Source organism: Labrus bergylta, chromosome 9, assembly GCF_963930695.1.
Source record: "Labrus bergylta chromosome 9, fLabBer1.1, whole genome shotgun sequence".
Lineage (NCBI taxonomy): Eukaryota > Metazoa > Chordata > Actinopteri > Labriformes > Labridae > Labrus > Labrus bergylta.
In genome coordinates, this window is record NC_089203.1 from 22,638,797 (window position 1) to 22,654,734 (window position 15,938).

The 15,938-nt window shown below is 38.2% G+C and overlaps 1 protein-coding gene across 1 annotated transcript; it reads right to left on the reverse strand.

Annotated features, from left to right (window-relative positions):
• Nucleotides 1-845: 845 nt before the first annotated feature.
• LOC136179973 (putative trypsin-6) lies at nt 846-3,513 on the reverse strand. Its single transcript, XM_065958920.1, has 4 exons — nt 3,464-3,513; nt 2,228-2,396; nt 1,878-2,054; nt 846-1,672 (listed from the first exon to the last, which is right to left on the reverse strand). The coding sequence occupies exons 1-4, from the start codon at nt 3,501-3,503 to the stop codon at nt 1,492-1,494; spliced, it is 567 nt and encodes a 188-aa protein (XP_065814992.1). The 5' UTR covers nt 3,504-3,513; the 3' UTR covers nt 846-1,491.
• Nucleotides 3,514-15,938: the final 12,425 nt, after the last annotated feature.

Below are 15,938 nucleotides of genomic sequence, written 5' to 3' on the forward strand. Positions count from 1 at the left end.
ATAATAATACCCAAGGATTTTGTTAAACCAATGTTTTAAGCAGTAGATCAAATTGTTTAGCAGTGAATATGAGCAAAGAGAAAAGGTCCAAATATGGATGCTTGGGGAACCCCAGACCATTTAACGTTGCAATCTGAAGAGGTTATGGCTTTACCATAAATACCTGCAGCATGTTGACAGTTATTAAACAAAACAGTAAACCTAGTGCAGTGGTTCTTAAAGTGGGGATTGGGACCCCTTGGGGGTTCTAGAGACACTCGGGGGAGTTGAGAGATGCCTTCAAAGAACAAAATAAATGAGCAACTTTTACCCATTATTGTGGAAATATACTAATATACTAATATAAAAGTATTACAATTTAAGATAAAATAATGTTTATTGAGATTTATGCTGAAATTTAATAATTTCAGCATAAATCTCTTATTTAAAAAATCCTTAAAAATGTTAGTTTGCAAATGACTGCAACATTCAGGTGTTTGATGCTCTGAAAGGCAAAGGAGCTCCAAGTGAAACTTTTAAAGGGTTCAATGCCAATCCAGTTGCCTGAAAACCACTCATCATTGATCAATTTTGACGATGGAGGAAATTACCTATCGACACTCTCAGATTGTTTGGAGTTTCTTGCCACTATGTTCTAATCATCTTCTGCCAAGTTTTCATCCTGCAGTGGCCTGATTATAATGAAGTTAACTTGTGAGGGGACGCAGGATATGAGCGTGAAGCGGCAATAATCATGTGATTCCTCAAACACACACATTGACAAACTTAGAAGTCGGACATTGATTTGTATTGAGACGGAGAAAACAATGAACAAAGGGAGGATGACACAATGCCTTTGTCTGGATGTCAGAGATTTTTTTAATAATTAAGTGTGATGGGATGAAAAACTGTGTGTTTGGAGGAAGCAGAGGAACAGAAAGTGATGACTCTGAGATAAAGGTGCAAAGTTGGTGTCTGTCTTTCAGAGTCACAATACAAGATAAACAGCTCTTATCTGTCCCAGTCAGCAATCTTCTGCCAACTTTATTTCTGTACGTGTGTGTGTGTGTGTGTGTGTGTGTGTGTGTGTGTGTGTGTTAGGGGGGTAAGTTTTGATTTGAGGACGATTATATGACCCTGTAATCAAAATCGAGATGTATACATATGTCTTATTTTCTTTGACAGTGTAAATCAATTCAACATAACAACTCAATTCAGTCATCTTCAATTTGACAGTGGCGGCTGCACTTGCAGCCATGACAGTGGGTGGACGTCTCAGCATTTTATCTTGATACAAGTAGAAATAAGGATGTTAGAATGGCGCCCACTCTAAAGTAGGTATTAAAAAAGCATCTTCTACACAGAATGTTATGGTACACTTAATTATTTTTCTTCTTTTTAAAAGAGACGTTTGTTGATTGGTTTTACAAACATCATGAATTGGGTTGAGTTAAGTTTGAAAAGAAAGGTTACATGCAGATTTGTTTTTGTTTTCTAAATGTAATTTATGAGCTACAAACATAAACAAATATTAAATGTTGATATGTAGAGCAATGTTTTATAAACACAAGCAAAATTACAAATATGAAAAAACATAAGCAAAAATGTAAAATAAGCAAGAGCCTTCTTACGTCTTGCATTGTTAGGACCCAATGTTGTTGATCCATGACTTGCAATCTGAACCATGGCACCGCTGAAATACAATTTTAAAAAATACATTTTTTTTTTTATTAGCACTAAAACATACACATATATATATATATATATATATATATATATATATATATATATATATATTTTTTTTTTTTTTTTTTTTTTTTTAACTATTTATGACTTTTCTTCTCATTTTGTGTGATTCCAGCTTTGAGACTTATTGATGGAGATAGATCACAACTTACACAATGGGAGGGTGGTTACAGTCAGGAAGTGTTATATGTGGAATGTGAGTAGAACTAGGAAGCTTTAGCAGCATGAGGTCATGTTGCCTGCCGTCGTTGTAGATCTCAGGTGGATCTATGATATTCAGTTCTTGTGCTGGACCTGGATGCACGCCGACTAATGCAGTGATACTGCCACTAATAAGCAGAGGTGATAAAGAAACATCACATTATCACATCAGAGGTCTGTTAATACTGAATAGGAACATAAGCAGTGCTAGTTTCAGTTTAAGTTGGGAATGCTATCAGGAAGATCACATTAATTTTTGAGTGAGAATATATAATATTATTTTTTTATGTCACTCTCTCACCTGCCCCGGCAGTGAGCTGCTGTCAGAATCCATCGGTTACTGATCAGAGAGCCACCACAAAAGCCACCTCCTCCTTTAACTTTTACATGGTACAGACGGTCTGCATTATCACATGGGTCACCTCCAATGATTCTCTTCTGCAGATCCACCGCTGTGCTCACTGTGACACCTATAAGAGAAAGTCTTTCACCAGGTGACTGTGATATTTTTTATGATTCCTAACAAATTTTTCCGACGTCATTTCAATAACAGTATTTGTAACCCCCCAACAGTACATCAACATTACAAACAGAAATCTTTCTGTGAATATCTAGTTTGCTGTAATTTACCAAAACACGTTTTTTTTCTGTGTGAGCATTGACAAAGTTGAACACATAACATATGCACACCGTTTTATGTCTTTTATTTGAATGCCATCCAAAGTAAATGTACGAGTCTTATCAATATTTACTCGTGATATAAAAAAGATTTCTGAGCTAATTTCAAAACTTCTGTAAGACTAACGCTCTACCACTCAGATGTCAACTTGTTTAACCTGATAACATTAGTCTAAAAACCTCTTACAGTACCGGTAAGAAATAAACTTTCTCAGAATGAGCCTGGAAGAGGGTTGAAAAAGAAGGTCAAGTCTACCAGGTCACAAGAAAATAAAGTAAATTATAATAATAAGTTAATTGTAATAGTAGATAAGGTATTTTATTCAAACAGGAAAATCATTGAGAGCATAGATACAAATATTAGAATGCAAGATAAACAAATTGAAAAATATATCATAGAGGAATAAAGACCAGATAAAGCAGACTTACAATTAATAAGCAATGTTAACATTTAAAATAATCTAAAACAGGTGCAATCAGAGGTTAAGACGTTATCCTTTAAAATGGCCATAAGAAACTAGCCTGATCTTTCCAAGCGGATGGTGCAAAGAAGCCAAAAGCAGATCTCTTCCAAGCTCAGAATGTGCTCTAGGAACATGGATCTTAAGCCAGTCATTACATTGAGTGTAATTTAGTCCAAAGGACTAACATAGAGGTAGCATCCCAATTAGAGCTTTATAAATGAACAGATATGAATGCAAGTCTCGTCTTGGAGAGAGAGAGAGGACCATCCAACATTTCTATTACAGGCGATGCAGTAATGGATGCTGTAAGAATCCCCTGTTTTTGTTCAAATCTAAAAGCACACTGTTAAATAAGAGTCTGGCAGCATACATGTTAAAGATAGTTGACAACTCACCAGCCCACAGCAGAAGGAGAAGACGTGTCATGTCACCCATCTTTACCTGATTGTCCTCCTGGTGCCTCCGCGGTGCATTTTAAATAAAATATTTTCACACTGTCCTATCGGCCCTCCAGGGACAAATCAACTTGCAAAGGTTAATCTTTAAAACCCCATTGGCTACTCAGTTTTTTCCCCATGCAAATTTGTACTTATCACTTATCAAGTGTGTCTGCTCTTACTTTGCCTTTTTTTTCAACAGCAGGAAAATAAATGATTAACAAAAAAGAAAGTCACAGAGAACAAACAATCATCAAACTGAATAAATTGAAATTCAAGGACCTGGTCCCCTTTAAAACCATCCAAATCAACTTCAGAGATTAAAAAAAAATCATCAGTTACCAAAGAGTATCCAAAGGTTTTTTCAGCATCAAGTATACACAATCTCAGAGGAATATTTATGTAAAGAAAAAGTAAGGACCAAGTGAAACTACAATGATCACAGCAAAAAGGGAGTTAATTTATGGAACATCTGCGGTGAAGAAATTAAAACATGTAAAACATTAGGACAGTCCAGACACTTAGCGCCAACTCAGCTTTATTTATAAAGCAGCTTTCATACATAAAAACAGGCACCCCAAAGTGCTTGACAAAGGAACAGACAGAAGAGAACATGAATAGAAACAAAGACATTAAAACAAAAGGGAAGGTAAACAAACAATTGAAAAGGACACAATTAATTTAAAAAATATATAAATTAAAACAAATAATGCTAGCCTATCTAAAGTGTTTGGAACGCAGCGCTGTTTCCCAGAGTCTGTGTGGCGATGTTCACAGACTTATGACGTTGCTATCGCTAAGTTAGCTGCAGACACGGTGAGAGTGAACGTAGAAAAGTCGAACCATTTGCTGAAGTACTAGAAGTAAACAGGTGCATGTGGTGGCTGGCGCTCCGGTGTGTGTGTGTGTGTGTGTGTGTGTGTGTGTGTGTGTGTGTGTGTGTGTGCGCGTGCGTGCGTGCGTGTGTTTTCGCTGAAATGTATGTTGGTGTGTCTCTGCGTGCCCCGCGATGCTCACAGTCATGACAGCAGAGAGAGGAGCAGGGAAAAGTAGCTGCAGCTAGGCTACATCAAACACGCTTAATACTCAGCATAGTTTTTATGACTTTTTGATAAAACATTTACCCGCCCTGTGGCGGATAGCCCTCTGAAAAGTACTCGCCAAACGGAAAATCTACCCGCATTTGGCGCTTGGCGGGTGTTAATTTCGGACCCTGGGTGTAGGGCAGTAAACGTTGGAGCTCACACGTCCTCAGTTTTCTGTATCTCCTTAATTTGCCTAATTGTGTCTAAGTACATCATATTTTATTACTTGAACTTCATTTTACGACCGGCAGTGTATGTATCCAAATTTCTGCAGTGGATGTATGCAAAATTAATTCAAATCTGACAGCTGATAACTGACAGAAACGTTAAGTATTCTAATGACTGTTGCTGATACATTATCATGCCTGCAGCTTGTCCTCTCTCTCTCGCTCTAACACACACATGCAGGAGCGCCACCAGGATCTCCAGGCCCCATAAAAAGATACCCTAAAAGTGACCAGAGGATTTGTATTAGGTGCAACCAGCAGGCTGAGCGGTGCACTTAACGAACTACATAGCTATCAAGGTTACTGTACTGTAGGCCCACCACCACAGCCCAAACTAACCTAGGATCATTTCTATAACCACTCCTCTATCACACAAACGACCCATTCAAACTCTTTACACTTTGCACATCATAACCTAAACAATCTTTTGGCACTTTTTACATATAGCATGTTTTTCAGAGCAAAGTTTTCCAGTTTAAACTATTTAAGCCCACCTGTAACAATAGTTGTCCATAAAATTACTAAAATATATGGAAATATGAAATCTACTGCTGTTAAAATGAACAATAAAACGTATTCAAACTATGAAATTCATGCAACTTCCAGGCATTTCAACCAGCACTGTTTTCTTTTTTAACTTGCTATAATTTATATTCTAAAGGCTTTTACTGAATAAAATCTACTGGCATTAAAGATTAACATGCAATACATCTGAATTAGATTCTGCCACACCAGTCAACATGACTTTAACATTAGGTTGTAGAGCTGAGTTAATGTTCCTTCTACCCTCTATGGTACACATTATGATATCAATGAGGGGGAATAAAGTGTGGCATATTTTCCAACTTAAAATTGGTCATTATAACAATATCAATAAACATTGATATTATATTTAAATGTATATGTATTTTTATGTTGTAATAAAATGTTTGATGTTTTAAAACATCAATTTATTTTACCAAACACTTGAACGGACATATTTATCCAGTTTTAAATGTATTAAACATTTCATATTTAATACAAAGTCACATTTCATATCCAGCTGTTGCTCTCTGGCAACATTTTACACGTGTGGAACACATAAAAAATCATTATATCATTAAATGATCATGTTAAATCATTACAATTAATGTCTTTTTCAATGTTAAACATTTGATATCACCATGACCTCTTCCCAATATGCACCTTATCCTAACAAGCATACACAATCACACACAAGGACCTGCATGTGCACAAACAAATACACACAAAAATTGTCTTCCTCACTAATGCATCCCGCTGCTTCTGAAAGTCTGGGAAGCAATTGCTCTGAACAGAAAAACACTGGAAGGTAGCACATTTTGAGCACTACACTTTTACAATGCTCAATCTCATCAGCTGGCAGGGCCACCTGTTCTTTATGCCTTTTAAAAAGTGGCAAATATAAGGTGCCAACTCATCTCCTATATTAAATCATAATAATTGCAGTAATAAGTAAGTAATTATCAGAAAAACAATGGGAAACTGTAATAAAAAGCATTGCCTACAGCCTTCAAACACATTAGTAATTACAATGATCTGCAAGCCCGTTGTGAATGTGTTTCTCCCACCGCAGCAGCAGAAAGCGGCTGATCCGGCTGTTTGTCTCTGTACGTGCAGAAACACAAATATTCCTGATCAGTAAACATATGATGTTATGACTCAGTTAACCACCTGCTGAGCTAAACCACAGTGTTCCTGATGCATTTAATGTTGTTATCACTGTAATCACAGGATGACGGTTTAAACAGCCTCCTCACTTATTGAACACATGGCATTTTCTGTGTGATGAAGCCAAACTGCCTCTGAGCTTTTACTGCCAGTAATATTTCCAACAGAAATGTGACATTCTCTCTCTGATGTCAGCTAAAGACTGTTTTTGTTTAACTTGTGTTTCTGTAGGACAATGCAGGAAATTCTGTACAGGGATGTATGCTTATACTCTGAGATCTCACCCCATAGGCAACACGATACCTTGAGGCCTCTTAATGTAAATTGAAACTGAACATTGTAACCATTTGGTAGATATACTCCTCCATGCCTCTGCCTCAAACAAACTCTCTATAGATGAATATTGAATTTAAAGAGACACACACTCCAAAACGGAGCGTTCTGAGAGGGCTGGTTTATACAGGGTCACAAACCTCCTCTGGTGCTTGATTCATGTTCATGTTCATATTTTGACCAAAGCACAGCACAGATGTTTCATTTAGACCACAGGGGACTGTTTGAAAAGGTGGATAATATGTCCTCTTTAAAGTTTTTCACAACTGTTGGAGCATCAGAGAAGTTCTTTCCGATGTCTTTTACATCGTTTTTAAAAGAAAGTTCATAGAAAGGAATTTTAAAAGTAGAAAATTGTTAACGTCACAGGAAAGCTCACATTCAGACATGTAGATGATGAAAGGAGACGCATCGCAGTAATGGCGGCTTCTGTTTTTTTCCCAGGATTCCCCTATATCTCCTGCCCTCCAAGAATTGTGCCTTAATCGTGTGTTTGCTCTGATAACAATAAAGAAATACTTCAGTACAACATATGATAAGATGCCTGTGGGGAAAAAATCTGTTAATTTTTATTTTTTTTAAAGTTTGATTAATTCCTCAGAGCTTACATTGCAAAATCGTGATGTCAGTTCAAAGCTTTGGGTTGGGGGTACGCTGCAACTTATCAATGGTTGGATTTTTGACCAAACAAAGCTTGAAGCTACAAAACATTAGCTATCAAAACAGTTGCAGATAAATATTCTCTCAACTGATGAACCATTGCATCTTTTGCTTATTATGATTGAATTGATTAAATTGCATATTATTAAGGCTTTCACGTCTTGGTTGACAAGAGAAGAAGGCTTGTACACACATATTCTTTTACATACACATACACCTATAACTAATGTGAAGTGAAAGTTCCTGTCTTTAGCCCCCAGCTGTGGAGCTGCCTGGCCTGTCCAGCCTGCTGTCAATCATTCTTTCCATCCCTGTCATTCATACAGAAAGCAACACACATACACACACACACAGCCTGGCAACACATGGATTCACTGGTATTGGACAGCAGGGTGTCACTATGTCACTTTATATTGTAATGTATTTTTGCTCTGCACCATTGGTCCTGTTGTTTTCCTGCAAGCCTAAACTACAATACTGACATGATTTCACCCTTTCCAAAAAATAAAGAAAAGCAAAAAGCACAACATGCTGCCGTGAGTCTGTAAAGGTTAGTGATGATTGTTATGGGATAGGAAACTTTGTATTTCTTTAACTTAAAAAGGACAAAACAGCCTACATTGAAAACCTGCTTATAAACGATACAAAAGACAGCAAGAAAAGTGAGGTTTTGAAAAGATGCATAGAGTTACATCCCCCAGTTCATTCTCTTGAATAAATTAGAGCCTATTCAGATGTGTTGTGTTTTAATCCCCCCAAAATGGATTAAACCCAGAGTTGAGTCTTGGCAGGTTGAAATGAGATTAGAGAAGAAGAAAAAAATGTGTTGCATTTGTTATAAACTGAGGCTCCTCTGTGTGATTTTATACAAAATTCATACTGAACACACCCACCCACCTTTTCACTATTTCATGTATTGTTTCTAAGAACTATAAGGGAGCTAAATTGTCTTAATGAACGTGCTAAAATTATTTTTCTCAAGTCAGTAATCCAGGATAGAAGTAGAGAATGCTTACATAACTTTAAATATGAGCAAATATTTAAAATAAGGCGATATCAGGTGTTCATATCTGGATTAGACCGAAGACAAGACCGTGAACAAGCCTTACATGGTCAACATAAATGAATCAAGTAGTTATTGTAGTCTACTAATAGTGCTGTTGTAGGACTTGAAATTGGTCACACACAAGATGAGGATTTTTCAGTGATATTTAGGGTCTTGGTCTCGCCCTGCCTTTGTCCCGGTCTTGACTCGGTCTCGACCCCTAAATGTCTCGGTCTCGGAGCACTCTGGTCTCGGGTATGCCTTGGTCTCAATTACTGTGGTCTTGACTTCAACACTAGCTAATAGTTCAACAGCTTAAAATGCAGAGTTCATCTGCTTACGCTTTCGAGAGTTGTTACATTCCTCTCAAACATGCTCCCAAACACGGGGAAACAGAGAGGAGAAGGCAGATTCATCCTCCCTCGACTGCTGGTTTCCTCACGCTTCGCTGACTCCATCTCTTCTAGCGCTCTCAGCATGTTTACACACTATGCAAAACAACAACAACAACAACAAACAGATAACGTGCTGCTTTCATAATGAAGATGACAAGAAAAGAAATGGGACTACAAAAAATGTGTTGTACGTTTAATAACTAACAACATACTTAACTATGATCTAAAGAAAAGATTTGTGCAAAATAGAAAGACGTGTGTGTTTGGAAAGCCTAGTAATTCATTATGTATTTTCATTATTATAACAAATTTCCTCGGTAGAGACTGAGGAAAAGTCACATTGTGAACATATATTTTAGGAAGACTTGACTATTGCACCTCTATTGACCTCATTGTGTAAGAAGGTGATAGAGGACCTGTGGTTAAACCCTGAAGGCAGAGTTTAACACCTGCGTCATCATACCCCTATGAAGAATTCGATGCCTTCAGGCACTTTGTTTTCAACAGCTTTGGTGGAGGAAACAATAACAATGATGTATGTTTAAGGTACTTAAGATTTTTATTTTTTTTTCAGTTCACGTTGATTGGTGTCCTGTTTCCCACTGTCATTCATAAACTGGACATTTACAATTATACCTACAATTAATTCGATAACTTGATAAGAATTCACTTGAAGTTATGAACATCTTTAGCTGTACCTGGAAACTATAGTGGCATGGAAGGACAAGCATACAATCGTCCATTAATCCACTGTTATTAAACAACACCACAGACTGTAAATATTAATGGACAAGGCCTGAGTGACATCACCCATCTGTTACTGCAGGGGGCTTTGGAGTCCCGTCAGTGGGGGTCGTCATGCTGGAAATGCTCTCTCACCCTAGTAGTGGCCTAAGGTTCATATGAAAACAACATTTTTTATAGGACACAGAAGTAACATGTTCGGATTCCGCATTTATTATCATTCAATTTTTATTTCTTTATATAAATGAATTTATCACAGCTAGAAACTGAAAAGAATAACAAACATGCATGTATTTGATATTAGGTCAAGCATGAATCCCCCTCTTGGAATTATTTAAATTTAAGAGACTGCCCTCAACACGGCTGTTCAGAACGCTTTCAAACGCTTTGCTTGATTCAATGCTGAAGTGTGAACTAGTGTTGTAATTCAATGGTGCATGAAAAGTTGCACAGATGAGATGGATGAAAGGATGTCAGAGCATACAAAGCATTCATCTGTGTGGTTATCTTTGCATGCAGGGCGGTGACATTAAGAACTTTTGTGTCATTTCATCTGAATTGTCACTGTCGGTCTCTGCTGTTACTATGGCTGGATTAATCTGCTTAAGACCTCGGGGCAGACATGAGCTGTGACCTCTGTCCTTGCCACTGTCTGTGCAATGTGTGCAATCACTTCAACTCATCAAAGACCGACTGCACGTGGCAGGATCATTATATTCCCGCCAACCACATCAAATACATCTATTTCTCTCCATATTTCCACCATAGATTTCCTCTGGGTCAATCGGTTCATACAATTTTGGATATAGACCTAACACTTGATGGTGAAAATGTGGTTGGACACATTTTTCGATGCACTGCGTCAAAACCATCACTCTGAGGAAGACGTGGTGAGTCGAAATAATAGTCCTTTGCTTCAAGTCATTTGTGTGTTCGAGTACTTTCCTTGGAACCTTTCCAGAGTCCTATCCTGGAGTCCACTTTATGATATTATTAATGTTTTAAATATCCTCCCTTAACAATGAGTACTGATGTCAACGGTCCACATACAGCCATGGCAAGCTCCATCCAATTTAGGCTAGCAGTTAGTCCTCTTGTGGCCAGCATCCCTGACCAAGACAAAGACAACTTGCAATTTGAGACAACAGATAAAATGATATTACTTTGTTCAAACTCGCTGATAAAGAAATAAGAATTCACAAGTGTTGAGAAAATGTACCGCTTATAATTTGACAGATGATCCCCTGCATCATCATATGTTAAAATTGAATTAAAATCAATTGGGCATAAAATCAAGCAGATGGGTTAGGGGATTAGGGTCAGGGTTTTTGGACAACAAATGTGGACAAATTTTTTGCAATAATAGTTGCATGTTTGTCCTTAAAACGATGTAGAAACGATGCCACGGTTTTGCTCCGTCGGACGGCTCGCGCCCATTCACACTGGATCCGTTTCTGGGACGTCAGCGCAGCGGAGCGCACCCATGACACGTCACAGGAGAACTACAAGATCCCGCGGGAATAAAGAGAAAAACATGCAAACAACATGTTGCTTTGTCTTTCTGAGGATGCATTGTTGTTCAGTCGGTTACTGTTTTGACTTAATGTTGATAAAGTGATGAAAAATACGATCGCAAGTCCGTATATTGTGTTTTATTTTGAAATTGACCGGATGCTCTGTGCGTTTCCTTGTCTGACTTCCTGTCATATTCTGTCCAGCTTGACGCGTGCCTGCAGCGCACTCCGGCGAAAATAGACTCGCTGCGTATTTGAAACGGAGCAGAGCGCAGTGCCGTCGGTGGCACGCGCTGGAGACGGACCGCAGCGCGCCCTGTGTGAACACAATGATTGACTAGAGTGGCAGCTAAGTACAACGTAGCGCGCGGCGCTGACGGACGGCGGCGCGCATGGAGTATGTGCGAATTGGGCTTTGAGTTGTCAGATGTTGCAATCATCATTTATAGTTTTTTTATATTTGAATTCGGTTTGTTTTAATCAGCACACTACTCAAACAAATGAACACTTAATGAAGCATGGCAGGAAACTAATGGAAGAACCTGAATTTAGTTTTTCACACTTGGTTAATGGTGTGAAAGACATTGCATTTTGTGCAGTTGTTTAGCATATGGAGCACAAAGTAGGTTACTATAGTAATTCTATATGTATTCTTTCTTCTTTAGATGAACCATGTCATCGTTCTCACACACACACACACACATACACACACACAGGCACACACACGCACACACACACACACACACAAATACACACTCCTTGAAGGCCTTATTAGATGCACAACTATTGAGCTTCTCTGAACAACATCAAGGATCAGACATCTAGCAGGCATGGTTAAGGTGTGTTTCAGTCTGCTTTTATGCTGCAGCTTTTTTTGCTGTTCATCATACTAATGAGGAAAGGTTAACGTGTGAGAGAGAGCGAGAGAGAGAGAATAGAGAGAGGGAGGGAGAGAGAGAAAGAGAGCTGTGAAAGTTGTGTGAGTGATATTTGACGAGACATCAAACGGCTTCAATTATTTCAGCACCCGGGGTGTTGTCCTCGTTAACCACTTAGAACAAGTGTGTCCGAGTGTGTTTCTAGGAGTTGGTATATGTGTGTTTTATGTGAGCTGAGTTAACAATCCAACAGATGTTTCACAAGGTGAGAGATGAGTCCAGCCCTCAGAGTCAGTTGTTTGATTGATCTCAGTGATCAATCAAACTAATGGAGCCAGAGTCTCTCCTGTTCAGGAGGAACAAAAAAAAATAAAAGATTACGATGGAAACTGGTTTCTAATTGTGTTTGAATTGTGCAATACATTAAGCACGTCTGGTTTATTGGGCAAGAATATAATTTTTTAAGTCAGGAAAGTGGCCTTTAATAATACCAAGAGGCAACCTACAGTGTTGAAATATGAAAAATATCAAAAACCTGCAGTTCTTCGAGGAGGAACACCAGACGTCACAGCCATTTGAATCCGGGCATTACAGTGGGGAGAGCAGACCTATTGACCTGAGCTACAGCCCCACCTAGTGTCAGGAAGCTGAATTACAGCTTAGACACAACATTTAACCGGGATTATAGGCCTACCTAATAAAGCTTTTACTAATTATCAAAACTGAGTTGTAAATTATGGTGCAGACTAGTGACAGTGACAATGTTAAATCTGCTAATCGTAGTCTGTGGTTGCACTTATATTTATGTATATCACTTAACTGTGTGTGTACATGCCCGGTCGTCACATTGGGTCTGCTGCTGCTCTGTATACTTTCATAAAAATGCTTTCTGGAAACAGCAGACCAATCCCCGAACAATTATGTTATGACAATGGGCAGTAATGAACCGAGAGGACAGAAGAAAGGATCAAAGTTCAGAAAAACCTATTTCACAGCCCCAGACCTCTTATGCCAGGCTGCATGGATTTCCGGGAAATGTGGCCTAAAATTGCCCCTCATCGCGCTGCACCTTTAGGACCTCAGGAAACAATGGGTGATTTAGTGCAGTAAAATGGTCCTGGATTACAGAAAATACACGGAATCAACAAAATAGGTCCCTGGAAGAGTCACAGCACATTCAATATTTATTCACTAGAGATTGGATTTATTGTTTGCTCTGAGAAAACGTCCATGTTAGACTACAGCAGGTCATCTATGAAGCATGTTCTATGGGCAAAAATAATCAATATATATATATATATATGTATTTACCTTAGGCCTTTTTTGTGCCAAGCATCTGATGAATAAATTGTACAAAAGAAAAAATAGTTTTAGCTTCCATCTCTATGTTAGATAATACTTGGTAATCTATGATAAATGCTCTGTGGGCAAATATAAATGTTAATTTAGTATGTATGAATGTTTTTTGTTTAGATTTATTTTTTTATGTCAAACACCTCAAGCGCAGTTTATGTCCACCAAGAATTTCCCTAAAGATACAATAAAATGTATTGCATTGTTCCGTCATATATGTTGCCATTATATATGTTATTGTTGCATTTTGTTGTGTGTAGAAATTAAATTGTGTTAATTCCACGTGCCAATAAATCAGTTTTATTGATTCAGAGATGTACCAGTTTTTCACAGTGAGTCAGTTTGTGTGAATGGAAGAGCTTATTCCCTTTATTGAGTGATAATGAGTACACATTTCTACATCTAAATCATGAGCAAGAATGCATTGGATCAATATGTTTTCTTTCTGAGATCACTTTCTGACAGAGAAAATGTCCTTACTGATTGTTTGCTAAAACTGTAAAAGCCATATGCTAATGCCTTCTGTCATTTGACCTTCTGTGGCTGTGAAAATAATCCTTGAATTAGCAGAAATACTTCATGAGGTTAATCTGTTTTGAAAGGTTATAAATGCAGAGATTTGTTTTTGCAGGTTTTCAAGTTTTTTTCAACTTTGACACCACATTTTGAATCCCGTCAGCGGTTGTGGTTAGATCGCGTGTCCCATTTACAGAGGCTACAGTCCTCAAAGCATGAAGTCCAGGTTCGAGTTAGACCTGTGGCTCCTTTGTCGGAGAAACAAGTATATGAATAAAAGTTTGATATCTTAGATTACATAGATGTGATATTATATTATTTTGAGAGAATCTTTAGGTCTCGTGCTCTACGGTGGGAATAGGATAATCAAAAGATATCTGCCCTGAGCAGCAGTGAAATCTATCCCTTGAGTGGAGACCCTTCTGGTGGTAGAGTTGTTGGCCGATGATGTCATCTAGGGCTAATGAGATGATGAAGATGATCAAACTGTGAAGACTCAAGGTTGACGGGAAGATGGCTGATGATGTTGTTTGAGGCTGAGGAAACTGTACAGACTGAGTGGTGATGGGGAGGAGAGTCCATGAATAAACTGGAGGAATAGAAAGCCATATTTAAAAGAGAAAGCAGCAATATGATAGGCTAACAATTAAGGATGTGGAGTGGTGCTATTGGATAGATGTGACCCTGTGATCAATACAGCTAATGACTACAGGAAGAGGAGTGAATGCGTGAAGGTTCGAATGCAGCATATGAGAATGAACAATAAAACCAGCATGCAGAACGCAGTATTTCTGACTGAACTTTCGCTAGAGCTCCGTTTAAACTTTCTTTCAATTGCCCCAGAAAGTTTTTACGCTTTCTCAAAGTTGTCTTTGCCTGTGTTGAAAAGTAAAAAGTAAAGTAAAAAAAAAAACAGGATATGGAAATGCCTTTCACTAGCAAGGACCACACCACAACAATATGTGTTTTAAGTTTTTATTGATAGATCACATGACTGTTGAGACTGATTCAAACAGAAGACTTGAGTGTTTTAAACCCCAACAAAGTGCATGTCAGCTGAGGGAGAGGAGAGAGTCCTTTGCCTGTCTGGATGGAAATCCAAACTCTTGGCCAAAGTTACAATTGATGTAGAAAATGAATGATTTAAATTCTCCTAGTGCCGTCTTGTTATTTTATACCACAGCCTATACCTCCTTCCTCCTTGTTTTGGACGCCTGCCAAAGGGACTAAATCCATCTCTTGTTCACTCCTCCATGTACTACACTGTTGAATTGTGTTATTCTGAGCTGCTGGGAGGTTATTTATAGGTCCACCATCCTCCTCTAATATTTGTGGTTCATTTCAGGCAAAAAGGGGGAAATATTTGTTATTGCATATTTAAAGCTGCACCAGGGAGGAGTTTGATGCCGAATAGGGGCATTGCCAGGAGTTGGATGACAACATGCGTTATTAAAGCTTTTCAATCTCAAAATCAATGATTCAGTGAATGATTGTGAGGTTGGCGTTGTTGCTGTTTAACTTTGAATGTTTTAATATTTAATAATATTGCCACCAATTCTCCGGTTAAACTTTCTTTCAATTGCCCCAGAAAGTTTTTACGCTTTCTCAAAGTTGTCTTTGCCTGTGTTGAAAAGTAAAAGAAAACAGGATATGGAAATGCCTTTCACTAGACTGCTCATTTTCTCAGGAACTTTCCTGCATGCATTGGTGGATAATATTGTTTTCACTGTGTTCACTGACCTCCAGTGGCCACTGTCTTGTTGCAATGATCCACCGGGGGTGTTCAGTGTACCTTGACTTCCCTGTGGCTGTGAAAACTGCAAAACTCTTTTGTTCTACACATATGTTCAGATTCTCTTCCTATGGCACAGCCTTTGGTGGGTATTTTCCTAATCTATGATCTAACTTTCTCAAGTAACTTGTAACAAGAAGATCTTTTTGTTTTCATGTCATATGGAGTAAATATATTTTCTGTTTCAGGGAGAATTTATTGA